Source organism: Gorilla gorilla, chromosome 18 (assembly GCF_029281585.2).
Source record: "Gorilla gorilla gorilla isolate KB3781 chromosome 18, NHGRI_mGorGor1-v2.1_pri, whole genome shotgun sequence".
Classification (NCBI taxonomy): Eukaryota; Metazoa; Chordata; class Mammalia; order Primates; family Hominidae; genus Gorilla; species Gorilla gorilla.
In genome coordinates this window covers 7749194-7768167 of record NC_073242.2, presented here as the reverse complement: position 1 = coordinate 7768167, position 18974 = coordinate 7749194, and the positions used below count along the sequence as shown (strand labels likewise).

Genomic DNA, 18974 nt, shown 5'->3' with positions numbered 1-18974 from the left:
TGGGCGCGGGCGGGCGGGCGTCCCGGCCGGCGTCGCGGGAGTCCGGCTCTGCGGCAGCGTCTGCACCGCCGCCCGGCGAGGGGCCCGCGTCCGTGGTTCCACGCGCTCGGTCCCGGGACAGCTGCGGCCGCGGCGGGAGCGGCGGCGCACTCGGGGGGAAGCAGGCCCCGCTAGACGGGCCGCGCCGACGGGCTCCGCGCACTCGCAGCCCGGGGCGCCCCCACCCCCAGCGCCCGCCGCCGCGGGCAGGGCCGGCCCGGAGCGCGGGGGGCGGCCGGGGAGCGCGGGCCGGGGGCGCCCGCCGAAGCTCGCTGCTCCGGGTCGGGGTCGGGGCCGGGTCCGGGGCCGGCCGCGCGCCGCCTTTGACGCATCGGAGCGCGGCTCCTGCAGGATGGAGGGCTCCGCGCCGCCAGCGGAGTTGTTTGTGCGCAGGCGGCTCGCGGGGCTGGGAGCGCTCAAGGTCTGAACTTCCCTCCGGAGCCGCAGCTGGAGGAGGCGAGCGCGCGAGGAGGAGAAGCCGCGCGGCGTGGAGGCCACCCTCGGGGCGAGAGGCGCGGAAGGCGAGCGAGCAAAGCGGTCCCGGACCCACGGCGGCCACGCGGCGGGGACCCCCGGGCGCTCTAGGTCCGTCCCGATCGGTTCTCGTGCGCCTCGAAGGTGGGGGCGGTGGGGGCGGTGGGAGCACGGCTGAGCCGGGAACCACAGGAACAGATGGTGCCTGTCCAGGTCGCGTGCTGGAGCCGCCCCTTAGGACAGGAGCAGGTCCCGGGCCTCTAGGCGTGCATGCCTAGGTGGGAGCGCCGCTAACTCTCCCCGTTTTGCTGGCAGGTACTGGTGACCCCGGCCGGGGCAGGCCCCGGGACTCGACAACATGGCTTCCCCGCCCCACCAGCAGCTGCTGCATCACCACAGCACCGAGGTGAGCTGCGACTCCAGCGGGGACAGCAACAGCGTGCGCGTCAAGATCAACCCCAAGCAGCTGTCCTCCAACAGCCACCCCAAGCACTGCAAATACAGCATCTCCTCTAGCTGCAGCAGCTCTGGGGACTCCGGGGGCGTCCCCCGGCGAGTGGGCGGCGGAGGCCGGCTGCGCAGGCAGAAGAAGCTGCCCCAGCTGTTCGAGAGGGCCTCCAGCCGCTGGTGGGACCCCAAGTTCGACTCGGTGAACCTGGAGGAGGCCTGCCTGGAGCGCTGCTTCCCGCAGACCCAGCGCCGGTTCCGGTATGCGCTCTTCTACATCGGCTTCGCCTGCCTTCTGTGGAGCATCTATTTTGCGGTCCACATGAGATCCAGACTGATCGTCATGGTCGCCCCCGCGCTGTGCTTCCTCCTGGTGTGTGTGGGCTTCTTTCTGTTTACCTTCACCAAGCTGTACGCCCGGCATTACGCGTGGACCTCGCTGGCTCTCACCCTGCTGGTGTTCGCCCTGACCCTGGCTGCGCAGTTCCAGGTCTTGACGCCTGTCTCAGGACGCGGCGACAGCTCCAACCTTACGGCCACAGCCTGGCCCACAGATACTTGCTTATCTCAAGTGGGGAGCTTCTCCATGTGCATCGAAGTGCTCTTTTTGCTCTATACCGTCATGCACTTACCTTTGTACCTGAGCTTGTGTCTGGGGGTGGCCTACTCTGTCCTTTTCGAGACCTTTGGCTACCATTTCCGGGATGAAGCCTGCTTCCCCTCGCCCGGAGCCGGGGCCCTGCACTGGGAGCTGCTGAGCAGGGCGCTGCTCCACGGCTGCATCCACGCCATCGGGGTCCACCTGTTCGTCATGTCCCAGGTGAGGTCCAGGAGCACCTTCCTCAAGGTAGGGCAATCCATTATGCACGGGAAGGACCTGGAAGTGGAAAAAGCCCTCAAAGAGAGGATGATTCATTCCGTGATGCCAAGAATCATAGCCGATGACTTAATGAAGCAGGGAGATGAGGAGAGTGAGAATTCTGTCAAGAGGCATGCCACCTCTAGCCCCAAGAACAGGAAGAAAAAGTCTTCCATCCAGAAAGCTCCTATAGCCTTCCGCCCTTTTAAGATGCAGCAGATCGAAGAAGTCAGTATTTTATTTGCAGATATCGTGGGCTTCACCAAGATGAGTGCCAACAAGTCCGCCCACGCCCTGGTGGGTCTCCTGAACGATCTGTTCGGTCGCTTCGACCGCCTGTGTGAGGAGACCAAGTGTGAGAAAATCAGCACTCTGGGAGACTGTTACTACTGCGTGGCGGGCTGTCCCGAGCCCCGGGCCGACCATGCCTACTGCTGCATCGAGATGGGCCTGGGCATGATCAAGGCCATCGAGCAGTTCTGCCAGGAGAAGAAGGAGATGGTGAACATGAGAGTCGGGGTGCACACGGGCACCGTCCTTTGCGGCATCCTGGGCATGAGGAGGTTTAAATTTGACGTGTGGTCCAACGATGTGAACCTGGCCAATCTCATGGAGCAGCTGGGAGTGGCCGGCAAAGTTCACATTTCTGAGGCCACCGCAAAATACTTAGATGACCGGTACGAAATGGAAGATGGGAAAGTTATTGAACGGCTGGGCCAGAGCGTGGTTGCTGACCAGTTGAAAGGTATGTGCACTGCTTTACCTCGGCATCCCCCCTCCCTGATCCTGATTGTATTAAATTAAAAAAAAAAAACTTCCAGCCTCAGTGTCTGCAGACAGCTCAGGTATCTCAGAATGCCTTACCATGGGGGGATCTCAGGGTCAGTGTAACTTTTCCTCCAGGGGGTCAAATATCACAGATCTGTTCACACTGCAGAAAGGGACGCTGTGCAGAGATGACCTAGACGCGACCTTTAGAAGGAAGGAGAACTTTGAACGTGCATAACCACTGGTTGGCTGAAATGTGGGGGCACGTCCGGTGAATGTAAGGGTATGGAGCCCTTCAGCATTCAGCACTTTTTAGCACTTAAGGAAATTGCCTTTGCATTCGTTTGGTCACCGTGAAGTCCCATCCAAATGTTTTTCTCTGCCCTTTTTGCGAAAACGTGGAGAATAAAACCTTTCTCCTCTCTAGGCTTCACTTTGCTTATCCTCAAAATAGGGATAGGAAGTCGGCGCAGTCCTGCAGGTCTCTGGAGAATTAGACGGAGTTACTTACCTCTGAATACACACTGCCTTTTATCTAGGTCTTTTTTTTTTTTTTTTTTAAAGTTTGCATTTTCAGCTTTCAGCCATCATTTGTTTAAAGATATTTTATTATCATAGTATTTGCCTTAAGTGAAGAGCTTCATATTGAGCTTCTCCAGCCACCAGGTGATTTGGAAGGGAGAAACGTACCCGCAGGAGAGCTGGTATTCCCCTCCCTCATCCTCTCAGGTTTGGATCTCGTGCCTGGTCCCTGGTTTGAATCTCCTTACTGCTATTCTTGATGTTTTTACTGGACTGCTTGTTTTTTCTAATATAGGACAAAAGTCTTTGAGATCTGGAAAATGATGTTAAAATAAGTAGGACGAAAAAGAAAGATTTTAAGTAATCTGCTACATTTCTTCCCTCACTTCCTCCTTTTTAAACAGTCCTTATGTTTTACTAAAATCATCAGGATTGAGGGGAACATCTGTTGTGGAAGTATGTAGAGAAAATAACACTGATTTTTTAAAAAAGCCTGCTTTTGTGAAGCTGTGTTGTATTTTGTGGTCCCCACACACTGCATACTTAAACAGTTAAAAGCCTCAGGAAAGGGAATCCTCGGAAGAAGTAATTAATAGTTCCAATCAGAGATGGCAGAAGTAATAGTTTCAATCAGAGACGGCAGAAGTAATAGTGTCAGTCAGAGACGTCCGGTGGTTGAGGTAGGGCCTGCATAGGTCGTTGGTGTGAGATCATCCTATGTGTCCAGTTGGCATTCTCTTTCTCTGGCTTGTGATCTGAGCTCCTGTATCTTTTATGTATTTGTTCTCTGGCAAGGGAACATCATCTTTCTTCTGATTTTTCTTTATTTTACTAACTTTGCTGTTGAAGATTTTATGGATGTAGACGAAAACTATTTTCACCCGAGAATTCCCCTAACCTAGAGCACTTTAAGGACTATGTTGACGAGATCAGAAACTACACTTTGCTGTTCACTTGAAAGATGCTGCCGTGACGAGTGTCTTTCCGTTTAGGGCGGTGGCACTCGCTCTTGAGTCTGAAGGTATCAGTGGACGGGGCTGTGGGTGTAACCCCCTGCTTGCCACCTTGGCATTTTTAGGGCCCAGGTGTTGCGAGCTCTGTCCTTGGAGACCGTGGGACGGTGGAGCTGGGCGGCAGTACGTTAAATTAAATATGTTGGCCCACAGGACAATGAGAACGTTTTGTAAGCTGTACTTTGTATGCTGTATTACTCGAATTTCAAAAATGAAAAGGGTGTAATTATTAAGTATGTTTGGAAATTGCCAAGTCATTGGATACCTATTTTGTGAATTTAGGAGTAGTTTTATTTTAAGTTTGTAGATCAGGGGTCTCACACACAGAGCCAGAAAAAAAAAAATGCTAGAGTGGGTTTGTGTGTGTTTTTTTTTTTTTTAAACCTCAAATAGTGTAAATTTGGTAAATTAACTTTTCTTGACATTTGTGTACATTGTATATTTATAAAAGTTTTAGTACTGTAGGGAGTAGGGAAGATAGAAGGCTTAGCTAAGCTGCTGATTTTTTAAAAGTGATATTCTTTCCTTTAGCTGTTTCTCTGAGACCACGATTTTGTTTTCTTGAGCTCATTTTACATACCTTTGTGGATAGGACTCCAGGAATAGAGTATGTCTACACAGCTTCCTGGCCCTTTTGGAAACTGTCCTTACAAAGCTAAATTGAGATGACAGCACAGTTTGTAGAAGACCCTTTCACTCACTTAGTTAAGCTTATCTACATGTAAGATCGATTTTAGCCTCTGCCTTTGGGCTGGTGGCAGATGTTTTCTCTATGCAATATTGGGTATTACGGGAGGCTGAGGCAGGAGAATTGTTTGAACCCGGGAGGAGAAGGTTGTAGTGAGCCGAGGCTGCGCCACTGCACACCAGCCTGGGCGACAGAGCAACTCTGTCTTAAAAAACAACAACAACAAAAACAAAAAGAAAACCCCAATACTGGGTGTATTAGCCTTTCCCTCTTACCCCCTTTTCTGATCCCAGGGTTAAAAAGCAGCCAGTAGTGGCCCTGCAGGAATGGGCATCCATAGAATGAGAAGGGGCTTCTAGAACTAGCCTGGGAGCACAGAAGGAAGCTCCTCTCATTCGAATTTATCTGAACAGGCTTTGCAGAAGGGTAGTTTCATGATTTCTGCACATTCCCTCACCCTGAAATCTGTGTCGTGCCCCTGGCACTGACTGTGCGCCTGGCACTGTGGATGTGGAGAAGGATCCGTGATCGTGAGGTAGGAGGTGGGACTCGACTCCAGAGGCGGGGTTCAGATGCCAGACCGAATTGAGGACTAGCTGATACAGGGATGGGGCAGAAGCAGCGTTCTGCAAGGCACACCCACCAGTGTGCCTTGTTAGTTTACTGTCGCCATGGCCACACCCGGAGTTACTGCCTCTTTCCATGGCCGTGACCTGACAACCCAAAAGCCACCACCCTTTTCCTAGAAATGTCTGCCTAAGCCTACCTTTACTCTACAGGAAATTAAAAGCAGGTATAAGGTAAGGCTGGGCGCAGTGGCTCATGCCTGTAATCCCAGCACTTTGGGAGGCCAAGGCGGGTGGATCACCTGTGGTCATGAGTTGGAGACCAGTGTGGCCAATATAGTGAAACCCCGTCTCTACTAAAAATACAAAAATTAGCCTGGTGTGGTGGTGCGCGCCTGTAATCCCAGGTGCTCAGGAGGCTGAGGCAGAAGAATCGCTTGAACCCAGGAGGTGGAGGTTGCAGTGAGCTATGATCATGTCCACTGCACTCCAGCCTGGGCAACAGCCTAGGCGAGACTGCGTCTCAAAAAAAAAAAAAAAAAAAGTAGGTATAAGTATGATTGCAAAACTGCCTTGAGCTGCTACTTTCCGCCTTTGGGAAAGCCCAGCTCTGCAGGAGCAGTCATGGAGCCGTATAACACTGCCTGCCTCTTCAATAAAGCTGTTTTCTTTCCTGCCACTGGCTCACCCTTGAATTATTTCCTGGGCAAAGCCAAGAACCCTCTTGGGCTCGGCCCCACTTTGGGGCGCACCTGACCTGCGTTAATAGTTCCCAACCTCCGTGAGCTCACAGTTAAAAATGTTGTGGAGTATGTTTGGGAGTGGGGAGCGCTTTAGAGGGGGCTCCTGCTGGAGCTGGGTCCTGAGATCAGGCTGTGGCTCTCCAGGTGGACAGAAGAGCACCAGGGCAGAGCGGAGAGGTGGGTATGGCTGGGCCCTGTGCTTCTCTGTGGGGGCGGGCGATTGTTAGTTGTTCATCAGGACAAGGAAGGCCATGGGTAGCGTGGAAAGGAGTTTGGATTTGACCCCATAGGTGTCACGGAACCACTCAACAAGGGGCTTAGGTGATCTGACTTGCAGTTTTAGAAAGTTCACTCTTTCAGAGCTAGTGAGTGTGGGTTGGAAAGAGATTAATGAGGTGTCGAGTAAATCCCAGGGAGGGGTGATGGTGGCCCAATCCAAAGTTACAGTAGCAGTGATGGAGGTGATGGGATCTGAGTGGCATTAGGAAGAGCAGCTTGATGGGACTGCAAGCCAGATGTAAACAAACGACTGGCAGGAGGGGAAGGGCTTGACCATGTGAATGGGAAATGGCATTTTAAGTTTCTGGAAGTGACTTGGTGACAATGTGGAGTCAGGAATGGGTGAGGGGCCTTTGAAGTTGCTATGGTAGGAATGGAGAATGCAGGATGGACTTGCAGAGTACAGAGGCCCGGAACCCCTGGCTTGCTTACTCATTCAGCAAATCATTTACTCCGTGCCAGGCACGGTTCTGGGCCCTGGCAATACAGCCGTAAACAAAACAGACAAAAATTCCTGCTCTTGTAATAGGGGACAAGAATTTTTAAGTCAATAATATAGGAGGATCGCTGGAGCCCACGAGGTCGAGGCTGCAGAGAGCCGTGATTGCACCACTGCATTCCAGCCTGGGCGACAGAGTGAGACCCTGTCTCTAAGAAACAAAAACCAGGCCTTCAAATAGGGGAGATCTAATAGAGGGGACAACAGGGGAGTCAAACCATAAATAAGTAAAATAGAAAAAGTGTTTTGTGAACAAACATAAAGCAGGAAGGGGATACAGAAGATGGGGTGTACGAGTGTGAGAAATCTTATCTAGGGTGGCCAGTCACTGGGAGAAGGTTGCAGGAATTTTTAGCATACTGCTAGGATTTTGGAAATACTCTAAAAAGTGAGGGACCGGGCATGGTGGCTCATGCCTGTAATCTCAACACTTTGGGAGGCCGAGGTAGGCGGATCACCTGAGGTCAGGAGTTTGAGACCAGCCTGGCCAACATGGTGAAACCCCACCTCTACTAAAAATACAAAAATTAACCAGGTGTGGTGGCAGGTACCTGTAATCCCAGCTACTCGGGACGCTGAGGCAGGAGAATTGCTTGAACCTGGGAGACGGAGGTTGCAGTGAGCCAAGATTGCACCATTGCACTCCAGCCTGGGTGACAAGAATGAGACCCTGTCTCAAAAAAAAAAAAAAAAAGTGTGAGGGACAGTTATTAAAGATATGGAGAAATGGGCCGGGCGTGGTGGCTCATGCCTGTAATCCCAGCACTTTGGGAGACCGAGATGGGCAGATCAGGAGGTCAGGAGTTTGAGACCAGCCTGACCAACATGGTGAAACCCTGTCTCTACTGAAAATGCAAAAATTGGCTGGGTGTGGTCGCAGGTGCCTTTAGTCCCAGCCACTTGGGAAGCTGAGGCAGGAGAATCGTTCGAACCCGGGAGGTGGAGTTTGCAGTGAGCAGAGATCGCGCCATTGCACTCCAGCCTGGGCGATAGGGCGAGACTTTGTCGCCAAAAAAAAAAAAAAAAAAAAAAATGAAGAAACGGTCTGATTCAGGTGAGGGACCTTCCACAGCATTTGGGATGAAACCGCTAGGCCTGAGGGAACCGTGGCTGTTGTATTCTGCCTTGGGCCACAAGCAAAAAATGGTGAGACGTGTTATCTCGAGATGTTGGCTTTTCCTGTGATAGATACAGGGTCACAAAGGCAGAAAGTGAAACTGTTAGAAAATATCTACAGGCATCTTCTTTTCCCATGTAAATATTAGGAAGACAGAATGAAGATGCTCCTCCACTCTCATCCACACCCATGGTCATATCTCTGAAGAGGGGAGTACCAGGGAGTGATCACATTGTCAGATGCAGACATTAAAAAAGCTTTTTTCCCCAGCCAAACTTTATGCTTGTGGAGCAACTCGGGGAGGAGACCCGCTGGTATGCATTTGGGCAGATTGTCACCTGTTGGCCACCTCTGTGATCGAGACCTTTGCCTTAGAGGAGTTCCTATGTAGACCCTGTCTGGTGGGCCGACAGACCGACAGTGGACGGAGGGATTCTGTATGCGTTAGCCTCTGCAAACAAACACCTGTCTCATGCCGGAAATCTGGGCGACCCATTAACCCTGAGCACGGGCCTGCCAGCTGACAGAACCCTAGCCAGGTGTCGGTTTGGGGTTCAGTTGCATGCTCAGGTGTTCCCCTTCCTTCCCCCGTTAGCTTGTCCCCACCTAAGCCTGCAACCCTTGCCACTGGGATGCTAACCCGTTAGCAGAGCCCAGTCTCCTTGCTTGGAAATTCTGCGTTGACCTGCACTGCATTCTTTTTTTTTTTTTTTTTTTTGAGACAGTCTGGCTGTGTCACCCAGGCTGGAATGCCGTGGCGCGATCTCAGCTTACTGCAACCTCTGCCTCCCGGGTTCAAGCGGTTCTCCTGCCTCAGCCTCCCAAATAGCTGGGATTACAGGTGTGCGCCACCACGCCCGGCTAATTTTTGTATTTTTAGTAGAGATGGGGTTTCACCATGTAGGCCAGGCTGGTCTTGAACTCCTGACCTCAGGTGATCCACCCGCCTCAGCCTCCCAAAGGGCTGGGATTACAGGCATGAGCCACCACGCCCAGCCTTGACCTGCATTCTTGAGCAGGATCTGTTATGCACGTGGAAATACAGCCTCTCAGATAGCAAATGGCAGAGATGAGATGAGGCACACAGTTCCCCTCCACAGCTGGGGTGGGAGACAGAAAACAGCAGTAGAGTCGACACTCAAGGTGCCCCCAGTGACCATTTGTTCAGGCTCTTTGCGACCTGGCTTACAGTGACCAGGACACAGCTGTTAATTCTGAAGACGAGCTTTCAAGTAGAAGTAACCTCTGGTAAAGCAAGAGAAGGTTAAGGTTTGCTGAATTGCCAATGGGATGAAGAAGGAAGGGAAGGCTGTCTTTTCAGGTAGAATGCCTAAGGAAGGGAAACATGGAGAAGGAACAATTAGAGCAAGTCAAGAAGTTTCAAGATTTTTGTCTTCTGGCCAGTTTGGTTAGATAGTAATTATGTTTCTGCATATTGGTCAGCGTTGCCTATGTACTTTGCTGTGGAATAGTAATCTTGGAAAAAAACAAACCAACCAACCCACATTAATCTGTCCATGTCTGGGCACAGAGTGTGCAGAAGCCTGCGTGGGCCGTAAGTCTCGTCTTTGTCTTGGTTGGTGATTTTAGTATTGATGTTTTTGCTGGAATTCCAAAACTGTAAGAGTGTAATCATTCACCATTAGAATTCTGCAGGTCCCCTCCTGACTCTGGACGAGCTGAGCTTTGGGGCCTGTCATCCATCTGGCCCTGAGCATATCATTTGTACTTTGCCTGTGACACACCTCAAGACCTTTTCCAACAGGAACTAGCATCCCTGGAGGGAATTTTGTGAAGAGATGAGAGTTTTTGAAACAGGAAGGGAACTGGCAAGGGAAGTGGCCAGGCACCGCTGCTGCCACGGAACAGAAGGGAAGGGACTGGGCTGCATCAGAGGGTGGATGTGGGGCCGCCACCCATGGGTGTGGGCCGAGGGTAGGGTGGTCCTCTCCTGGGAAGACTGCAGACAGCAGTGATATTCTTGTAGTCTTGTGGATGTACCCAGTGAACCACACCAGCCAAGCCAACCCGTGGCTAAATTTTAGTCAACTTCAGCAAAGAAGACTGCACCTTGCAAAACTTGTCTGCTTTTGGAAATCAGGTTTTTTGTCCCATTTTCCCCAGCCTTTGCTAGCATTGCACTTGTAAAAAATTCCTGGCATCCTTTCTGCGGAGTTAAGTGGGAAGGCTCAATGTTCTGGGATAGGTGGGAACATCAAACCTGCTAGAGGCTGCTGGTGGCAGTGGAGGCAGAATGAGTTGTAGCAGTAGTGGTGGCAGGAGTGTGACCTAGAGGGCAGAAGCTGGGAAACAGGGTGAAATGCTGGGCCCTGACAGTCAGGGATAGCTGCACCTAGCTTATATGCCTTCCTCTAATCCAGTAGAAATTGTTGTTTCTGTAGGTTTTTTTTCTTTTCTTTTTGAGACAGGGTCTTGCTCTGTTGCCCAGGCTGGAGTACAGTGTGCAGTCACAGTTCACTGCAGCCTCGACCTCCTGCACTCAGATGATCCTTCCATGTCAGCCTCTTGAGTAGCTAGGACACAGGCGCATGCCACCACACCCAACTAATTTTTTTTTTTTTTTTGAGATGGAGTCTCACTCTTGCCCAGGCTGGAGAGCAGTGGTGTGATCTTAACTTACTGCAACCTCTGCCTCCCGGGTGCAAGGAATTCTCGTGTCTCAGTCTCCCCTGTGGCTGGGATTACAGATGCATGCCACCATGCCTGGCCAATTTTTTTTTTTTGTATTTTTAGTAGAAATGGTGTTTGACCATGTTGGCCAGGCTGGTGTCAAAATCTTGGCCTCAAGTGATCTGCCCGCCTCAGCCTCTCAAAGTGCTGGGATTATAGGTGTGAGCCACCATGCCCGGCCTAATTTTAAAAATTATTTGTAGAGATGACGTCTCCCTATGTTGCCCAGGCTTATGTACATTATTTATATAGGTTGTCTATTGATATTTACAGTAATAGAAATTGAAACAAACTGAGAAGCTTAAAAATCTTTTCTAAATTTATTTCAAAATAATAATTCATTTCACCCATTGCATGTTAATATAAGTAACATTTTTATAAAAGTAGATATATTTTGTAAAATGAAAAAATTTGATGAGAAGGGTGGCACTGCCATACATTTTTGCAAATCTCTTTAATGTCTGGATTAATAAACGGTTGAAGTTTTTTTTTTTTTTGGTGGATTTTTTCCCTCTTGTTACCCACATTGGAGTGCAGTGGCACGATCTCGGCTTACTGCAACCTCTGCCTCCTGGGTTCAAGCGATTCTCCTGCCTCAGCCTCTCGAGTAGCTGGGATTACAGGCACGCACCACCACGCCTGGCTAATTTTTTGTATTTTTAGTAGAAACGGGGTTTCAGCATGTTAGCCACCGCGCCCGACCCATGGCTGAAGTTTTTTAAGTGATAAAATGTACACAACAGAAATCTACCGTGTTAAACACTTTTAAGTGTGTTCGCTGAATTTTCTTAACTGCTTTGGCATTCAATTTGTTGCAATATGTTGAAAAACGTGTAGAAAATCTGGCTTTAGTTGGAAGAGCATTTTCATAGCCTTTTTATGTGATTCTGGATATTTTTCTTTGATTCTGTAGAAACATTCAACAAGTGAGTAGTAGTTTCTTTTTCTTTCTCTGAGATGGGGTCCTACTTTGTCACCCAGGCTGGAGTGCAGTGGTGCTACCATAGCTCACTGCAGCCTTGACCTCCTGGGCTCAAGTGATCCTTCTGCCTTGGCCTACCAAGTAGCTGGGACTACAGGCATGCACCACCACACACCGCTGATTTTTTATTTTGAGTGGCAGTTTCTTAAATGTTAGTTGCAATATGGAATCTGAAATTTTGTTATCTTTTTTTGTACACTATTATATTAAACGCTGTTGGGTTTTTACCCAGGTGTGATTTTATAACGTCATGCACTAGTCATTTGGAAAATATTGGTCTCTTGAATGATGCAGCTCTTCCACATGTTGACGTCAGTAAAGTCTAATAGTCTGAAGATGTTGAGTTCATCATAGTGGCTGATGTAAGTTTTCCAAAACTCTACTTGAAAACTGGAATTTTTTATCATTGGCGGCAAATACTGTCAGTTATTTTCCACGAAGCGACAGACTCGTTCATATTCGCAGGAATGGTCTGCCTGTACTCAAGCCTGAACGACTGTAGTTTGTCTGTAGGTCACGTGTAAATGATGTGCTACCAAAAAGGTGGCCAGTTCAGCTTGCAATCCAAACAGCTGCACAGCTGCTTTTCTCCGGGACCGCTGTGCTTTGATGGGCAGCAGCGTCGTCGTAGGCGTCCTTCTCGTTTCATCACTCAGACTATTCAGAAGACACCTACTCAAGCTTGCGATTTAACCAATCATTCATGTTGACAGCTTCATCTGGGACATTCGTTTTTTTCTTTTTTCTTTTTTTGAGACAGAGTCTCGCTCTGTCGCCTGGGCTGGAGTGCAGTGGTGTGATCTTGGCTCACTGCAACCTCTGCCTCCTGGGTTCAAGTGATTCTCCTGCCTCAGCCTCCCAAGTAGCTGGGATTTACAGATGTGTGCCACCACGCCCGGCTAATTTTTGTCTTTATGGTAGAGACGGGGTTTCGCCATATTGGCCAGGCTGGTCTTGAACTCCTGACCTCAGGTGATCTCCCTACCTCGACCTCACAAAATGCTGGGATTACAGGCATGAGCCACTATGCCCGGCCCATCAGGGACATTCTTAAGTGAAGCTGTCTGCCTTTCCTTTCGTAAGTGTGGGGTAGTGAAGGACAAGCTGAGGGCTAGTGCAGTTTGGTTTCCCTGCATCGGGACCTGCTCAGGCACTAGCAGTTTCACCCATGGCTTCTTCTGCACTGTCACTGCAAATGTCAACACTGAAGAAGGCAAATGCTGTCTTAGTGTCATTGTGCAAATAGTTTAGACTCCACAGATGCCTTGCAAAGGCCTCAAGGACCTCTAGGGATCTGCGGACCACACTTTGAGTACTGCTTCGCTAGCTGGGCTGCAAGACGGGAAGACTGAGGGTTTTGTATGTGCCACCCAAACACGCATTCTCATGTGTGTGAAACAACGCCAATTGGAGTTGTCACACCCATTACATGTTTCCTGTGGAAATAGCAAGTGATCTTAGTTCATACATTGACCTTTTCTTACAAAATCCTTAAAAATCCTTTGTGATTCTGGTAAATCTTTGTTGCTCATGTTCAAAGTGTGTGATAAAGACCATCAACTTCGAGCTGGCCATGGCTCGTGCCTGTAATCCCAGTGCTTTGGGAGGCCGAGGTGGGTGGATCACCTGAGGTCAAGAGTTGGAGACCAGCCTGGCCAACATGGTGAAGCTCCGTCTCTCCTAAAAATACTAAAATTAGCCAGGTGTGGTGGTGGGCACCTGTAATCCCAGCTACTCAGGAGGTTGAGGCAGGAGAATCACTTGAACCTGGGGGGCGGAGGCTGCAGTGAGCCGAGATGGCACCACTGCATTCCAGCCTGGGTGACAGAGCGGGACTCTGCCTCAAAAAACAAACACATGGCTGGGCGCAGTGAGTCACGCCTGTAATCCCAGCACTTTGGGAGGCCGAGGCGGGCGGATCACCTAAGGTCGGGAGTTTGAGACCAGCCTGACCAACATGGAGAAACCCCGTCTCTACTAAAAACACGAAATTAGCCGGGCGTGGTGGCACATGCCTGTGGTCCCAGCTACTCGGGAGGCTGAGGTAGGAGAATTGCTTGAATCCAGGAGGCAGAGGTTGCGGTGAGCTGAGATCATGCCACTGCTCTCTAGCCTGGGCAACAAGAGCGAAACTCCATCTCAAAAACAAAAACAAAGAAACGACCATCAACTTTGTTTCTGTAAATTTTTTTTGGAAGGGCTCACCCTTGAATGGTTGGGTGCTTGGATTTTGATTTCTGATACATTCGGGCTTAATTCTCGGTTGTATGGTTTCCTAACTGTGGGACTTTGGGCAAGCTACCTAGGGGCGCTGCGATTTATAGGAATGATGGTGTCTCTGTCAGAGGGTCGTTGGGAGAATCAACTGGGATAATTCAAGAAAAGCACTTATTTGCATAGTGACTCGATGGTGGACAGCCATTCCATCAATAACTAACGCTCCCCGCTGGCTGAGTCACATTTCGTGTTGCACTAAAGGGTGTTTCTTTCTTCCTGCGCTCAATCTGGCGCACATCTTGTATCGGTACCGAAACCTAGAACACACTAGGGACTGTGATTGTGTCAGTTTCTCGTACTAAAAAGGGCAAGTGTCCAAAATACAAAATACTGATATCTCGCCCTGGTTAAACTCTAGCTGCCGAACTTGGCAGCCTCTTTACTGAAAACCCTCGGGGGTTCAGCAGGCTCGTTCCTAGGCTGCTTCAGTTCCCCAGAGCCTGGAGGTTCTTAAGATGATGGGCCCCTCGATGGTTGAGGAATTATAAGCAGATCTTCAGCTCTGCAACTCCAGCTATTGGCCGTGGTTTGAACTAGAGTGGTTTTTTCAACTGTACTGTATCCTACTGTAAACTCATTTGTTTATTCATTAAATATTGAATGGGTTCCTACCATTGGCAAGGCGAGGACTGGGTTCTGGAGATAGAGGGGTGGCCCCTGCCCTCTTGGGGCATGACGCCTAGAAAAGGAAGTAGGCAGTGATCAAGTAATCTGTACAGGCCAGGTGCAGTGGTCATGTCTGTAATCCCAGCACTTTGGAAGGCCAAGGTAGGAGGATCGCTTGAGTCCAGGAGCTCGAGACCAGTCTGGGCAACATAGCGAGACCCTGTCTCTGAAAATAATAAATAATTAGCCATGCATGGTGGCATGTGCCTGTATTCCAAGCTACTTGGCAGACTGAGGTGGGAGGATCGTTTGAGCCCGGGTGGTCGAGGCTGCAGTGAGCTGTGATTGCACCACTGTACTCAGCCTGGGTGACAGAGCAAGACTCTGTCTCAAAAAAAAAAAAAAAAATCACCTGAACAAATATTGTACTAGACTTCCTGACTGTATTACAGATAGGGTTGAGATGATCTCTATTTTATAGATGAGAAGACTGAAGCACAGAGAGGTTAGGTAACTTGTGATGATCACACAGCCAGAAAGGGATACTAAATGGTGGAGCCGGTATTTAAACCCCAAGGCTGTATTAGAAAACACTAGTACCCATCTCACAGAATTGCTGTGAGGATTAAATGAGAAAATACAAGTTCTTAGAAAAGTTCTTGGCGCATAATACCTCTCAGTAGAGAAGAGCTAGTGTTACTGAAAGTTGGAATAATTTTCTTAGCAGTGGCAGCAACAGCCAAAACAACGATACCTGTCTTTAGCTCTCTCTATTTACCCTGCTGTCATGTACCCTGCCCTCACGTATCCTGCTGTCTCAGCCACGGTGAAATCCTAGGATCCTGGGAGCCGTGTGTGTTTAGATGCTTTTATTTGCTTTGCTTGGTTCTTTCCCTTTCTATACCATTTACAGACTGAGTTTGTTTTTTTCTTTTCTTTTCTTTTTTTTTTTTTTGAGACAGAGTCTCACTCCTTTGCCCAGGCTGGAGTGCAATGGCACAATCTCGGCTCACCGTAGCCTCCACCTGTATCAGACCATTCTAACACTGCTATAAAGATGCTACCTGAGGCCAGGTGCATGACTCACGCCTGTAATCCCAGCACTTTCGGAGGCTGAGGCGGGCGGATCACTTGACCTCAGGAGTTCGAGACCAGCCTGTCCGACATGGCAAAACCCCGTGTCTACTAAAAATACAAAAAATTAGCCAGGCGTGGTGGCATATGCCTCTAATTTCAGCTACTTGGGAGGCTGAGGCAGGAGAATCGCTGGAACCTAGAAGGTGGAGGTTGCAGTGAGCCCAGATCGCGCCACTGTACTCCAGCCTGGGCCACAGAGTGAGACCCCATCTCAGAAACAAACAAACAAACACAAAAGATGCTACCTGAAACTGAGTAATTTATAAAGAAAGCAGGTTTAATTGGCACAGTTCTGCATGGCTGGGGAGGCGTCAGGAAACTTACAATCGTGGCAGAAGATGAAGGAGAAACAAGGCACATCTTAAATGGTGTCAGGAGAGAGAGAGAGTGAGAGAGAGAGCATGCGAAGGGGAAACTGCCACTTTTAAACCATCAGGTCTCGTGAGAACTCCCTCACTCTCACGAGAACACCATGGGGGAAACCACCCCCATGATCCAGTCCCCTCCCACCAGGTCCCTCCCTCGACGCATGGGGATTACAATTCAAGATGAGATTTGGGTGGGGACACAGAGCTAAACTATATCAACCTCCCAGGGTCAAGTGCTCCTCCTGCCTCAGCCTCCCCAGTAGCTGTGACTACACATGTGCACCACCACGCCCAGCTGATTTTTTCAAATTTTTGAGAGAGACAGGGTCTTGCCATGTTGCCTAGGCTGGTCTCAAACTCCTGGGCTCAAGCCATCCTCCTGCCTTGGCCTCCTAAAGTGTTGGGATTACAGGCGTGAGGCAAGGCACCCAGCTGAGTTGGTTTCTTAACGTCCTCCAAAGGTGATTTTTTTTCAAGAATCAATATAAACTCTTGGATTTTAGCTTATTTGATGTATTTCATTCCATTACAGATACATGATTTTTGATGCTCAAATTGTCCCATTTGGGGCCCATGGGAGCCCCTTTAAGTTGGCTGCTGAGTGCTCTTCATGCAACCCCAGTGGTCTTTGATAACTTTCATACCCGTTTAGTAACCTTTTTAAAGAGTTGAGAAATTATAGGTATTAAAATCTCATTAATTCTGTTTGTCTGATATGTTTATTCAGAGAGACTGAGCTAAAGTTTACCCTCATCTTTTTTGAAAAGAAAATGAATAGTATATGCATGTTTCTATGAGGAAATAATGCCACCCAAGAAACGGTTTGTGCATCTTCGAGTTCCTTGGAAGCTTTAATTTGCATTCCTACAATTGAGAGCAATGTAGAATTTCTTTCTGTATCTTCCCACTAATGCCTGTTGAGGGGCAGGTGTCTGTGAATGTAGGTAAATCGTGATAAAAAAAACAATAAAAAGGCCGGGCATGGTGGCTCACGTCTGTAATCCCAGCACTTTGGGAAGCTGAGGCGGGTGGATCGCTTGAGGTCAGGAGTTTGAGACCAGCCTGGCCAACATGGTGAAACCCTGTCTCTACTAGAAATACAAAAATTAGCCGGGTGTCGTGGTGCACACCTGTAATCCCAGCTACTCGGGAAACTGAGGCAGGAGAATTGTTTCAACCTGGGAGGCAGAGGTTGCAGTGAGCTGAGATCACACCACTGCGTTCCAGCCTGGGTGACATGGTGAGAACTCTGTCTCCAAAAACAAAACAAAGCAAAACAAAACAAAACAAAAACAATAAAAAAAAAAAAAATCCCAAACCAAAATGTAGATGACCTGTTTGCAGACTGAGGAGTCCTGCAGCAAACTCCATCCCCCAGGACAGCTGCGGAATGTTCTAGAAGGCCCAACTCTAGGAAATCCCTTAGTAGGAGCCTTGCTCTCAACAGTGCCTCCTGGAACGATGGGCCGGCCACTCTCTTTTCCATCTTGCATCATACGTATTTGACTTATTTTGTTTATAATCTGTTTCCACGCCACTGGAATGTATCTTAAGAGCAGGAATTTTCCATGTTTTACTTCCTGCTGTGTTCCTAGTGCTGGGAATATAGCCAGGCATATAATACATGCCTGATAATATTAGCTGAATGAATGAATGAAGGAATAAATGAATGAATATTACAGGCCAGACACAGTGGCTCATGCCTGTAATCCCAGCACTTTGGAAGGCCGAGGCGGGCGGATCACCTGAGGTCGGGAGTTTGAGACCAACCTGGCCAACATGGTGAAACCCCATCTCTACTAAAAATACAAAAATTAGCCGGGCGTGGTGGTGTGCACCTGTAGTCCCAGCTACTCGGGAAACTGAGACAGGAGAATCACTTGAACCTGGGAGGCAGAGGTTGCTGAGATTGCACCACTACACTCCAGCCTGGGTGACAGAGTGTGATTCTGTCTCAAAAAAAAAAAAAAAAAAAAAATCCCAAACCAAAACGTAGATGACATGTTTGCGGACTGAGGAGTTCTCCCCCAGCCCAGCAAACCCCATCCCTCAGGACAGCTGTGGAACACTCCAGAAGGCCCAACTCCAGGAATTCACTTAGTAGGAGCCTTGCTTTCAACAGTGCCTCCTGGAGCGATGGGCCAGCCACTCTCTTTTCCAGCTTGCATCATATGTATTTGACTTAATTTTGTTTATAATCTGTTTCCACGCCACTGGAATGCATCTTAAGAGCAGGAATTTTCCATGTTTTACTTCCTGCTGTGTTCCTAGCTCTGGGAATATAGCCAGGCATATAATACATGTGTGACAATATTTGCTGATAAATGAATGAATAAATAAGTAAATATAAGCCTGGTATGGTGGCTCATGCCTGTAATCCCAGCACTTTGGGAGGCCAAGGCAGGCAGATCAGCTGAGGTCAGGAGTTCAAGAACAGCCTGGCCAACGTGGAGAAATCCCATCTCTACTAAAAATACAAAAATCAGCTGGGCATGGTGGTGGGCACCTGTAATCCCAGCTACTCGGGAAGCTGAGGCAGGAGAATCTCTCGAACCCAGGAGATGCAGGTTGCTGAGATTGCGCCCCTGCACTCCAGCCTGGGTGACAAAGCGAGACTCTGTCTTAAAAAAAAATATATATATATATATATGTATATATGTACATATATATTTATACTATATATAGTGTGTGTGTGTGTGTGTGTGTATATATGTATATGTAACTCCACATGTGAGTACCCTGTTATGTGTGAAACTACACCCCAAACATCTACACGGAACAAGCCTGCAGGTAGAGGAAAGGCAGTAACCGCTTTGCTGGAATGACTGAGTGGTTCATTAAATAGAGGCTCCGGAGGGTCTTGATAGGCTCTAGCAAAGGTGGTGGCCGAGAGAGCTGA

General features: G+C 49.1%; 1 protein-coding gene across 2 annotated transcripts in view; it reads left to right on the top strand.

Annotated features, from left to right (window-relative positions):
- The first annotated feature begins 566 nt into the window (after positions 1–566).
- Positions 567–18974, top strand: part of ADCY9 (adenylate cyclase 9) — a 151859-nt gene continuing 133451 nt past the window's right edge. The window contains exons 1-2 of one of the 2 annotated variants that reach the window (XM_063699972.1): positions 567–657; positions 829–2564. In XM_063699972.1, the coding sequence (XP_063556042.1) occupies positions 872–2564 (1693 nt within the window). In that variant the 5' untranslated portion in view covers positions 567–657; positions 829–871. The remainder of the gene's footprint in view (positions 658–828; positions 2565–18974) is intronic. The other variant, XM_063699973.1, reaches the window with a different exon arrangement.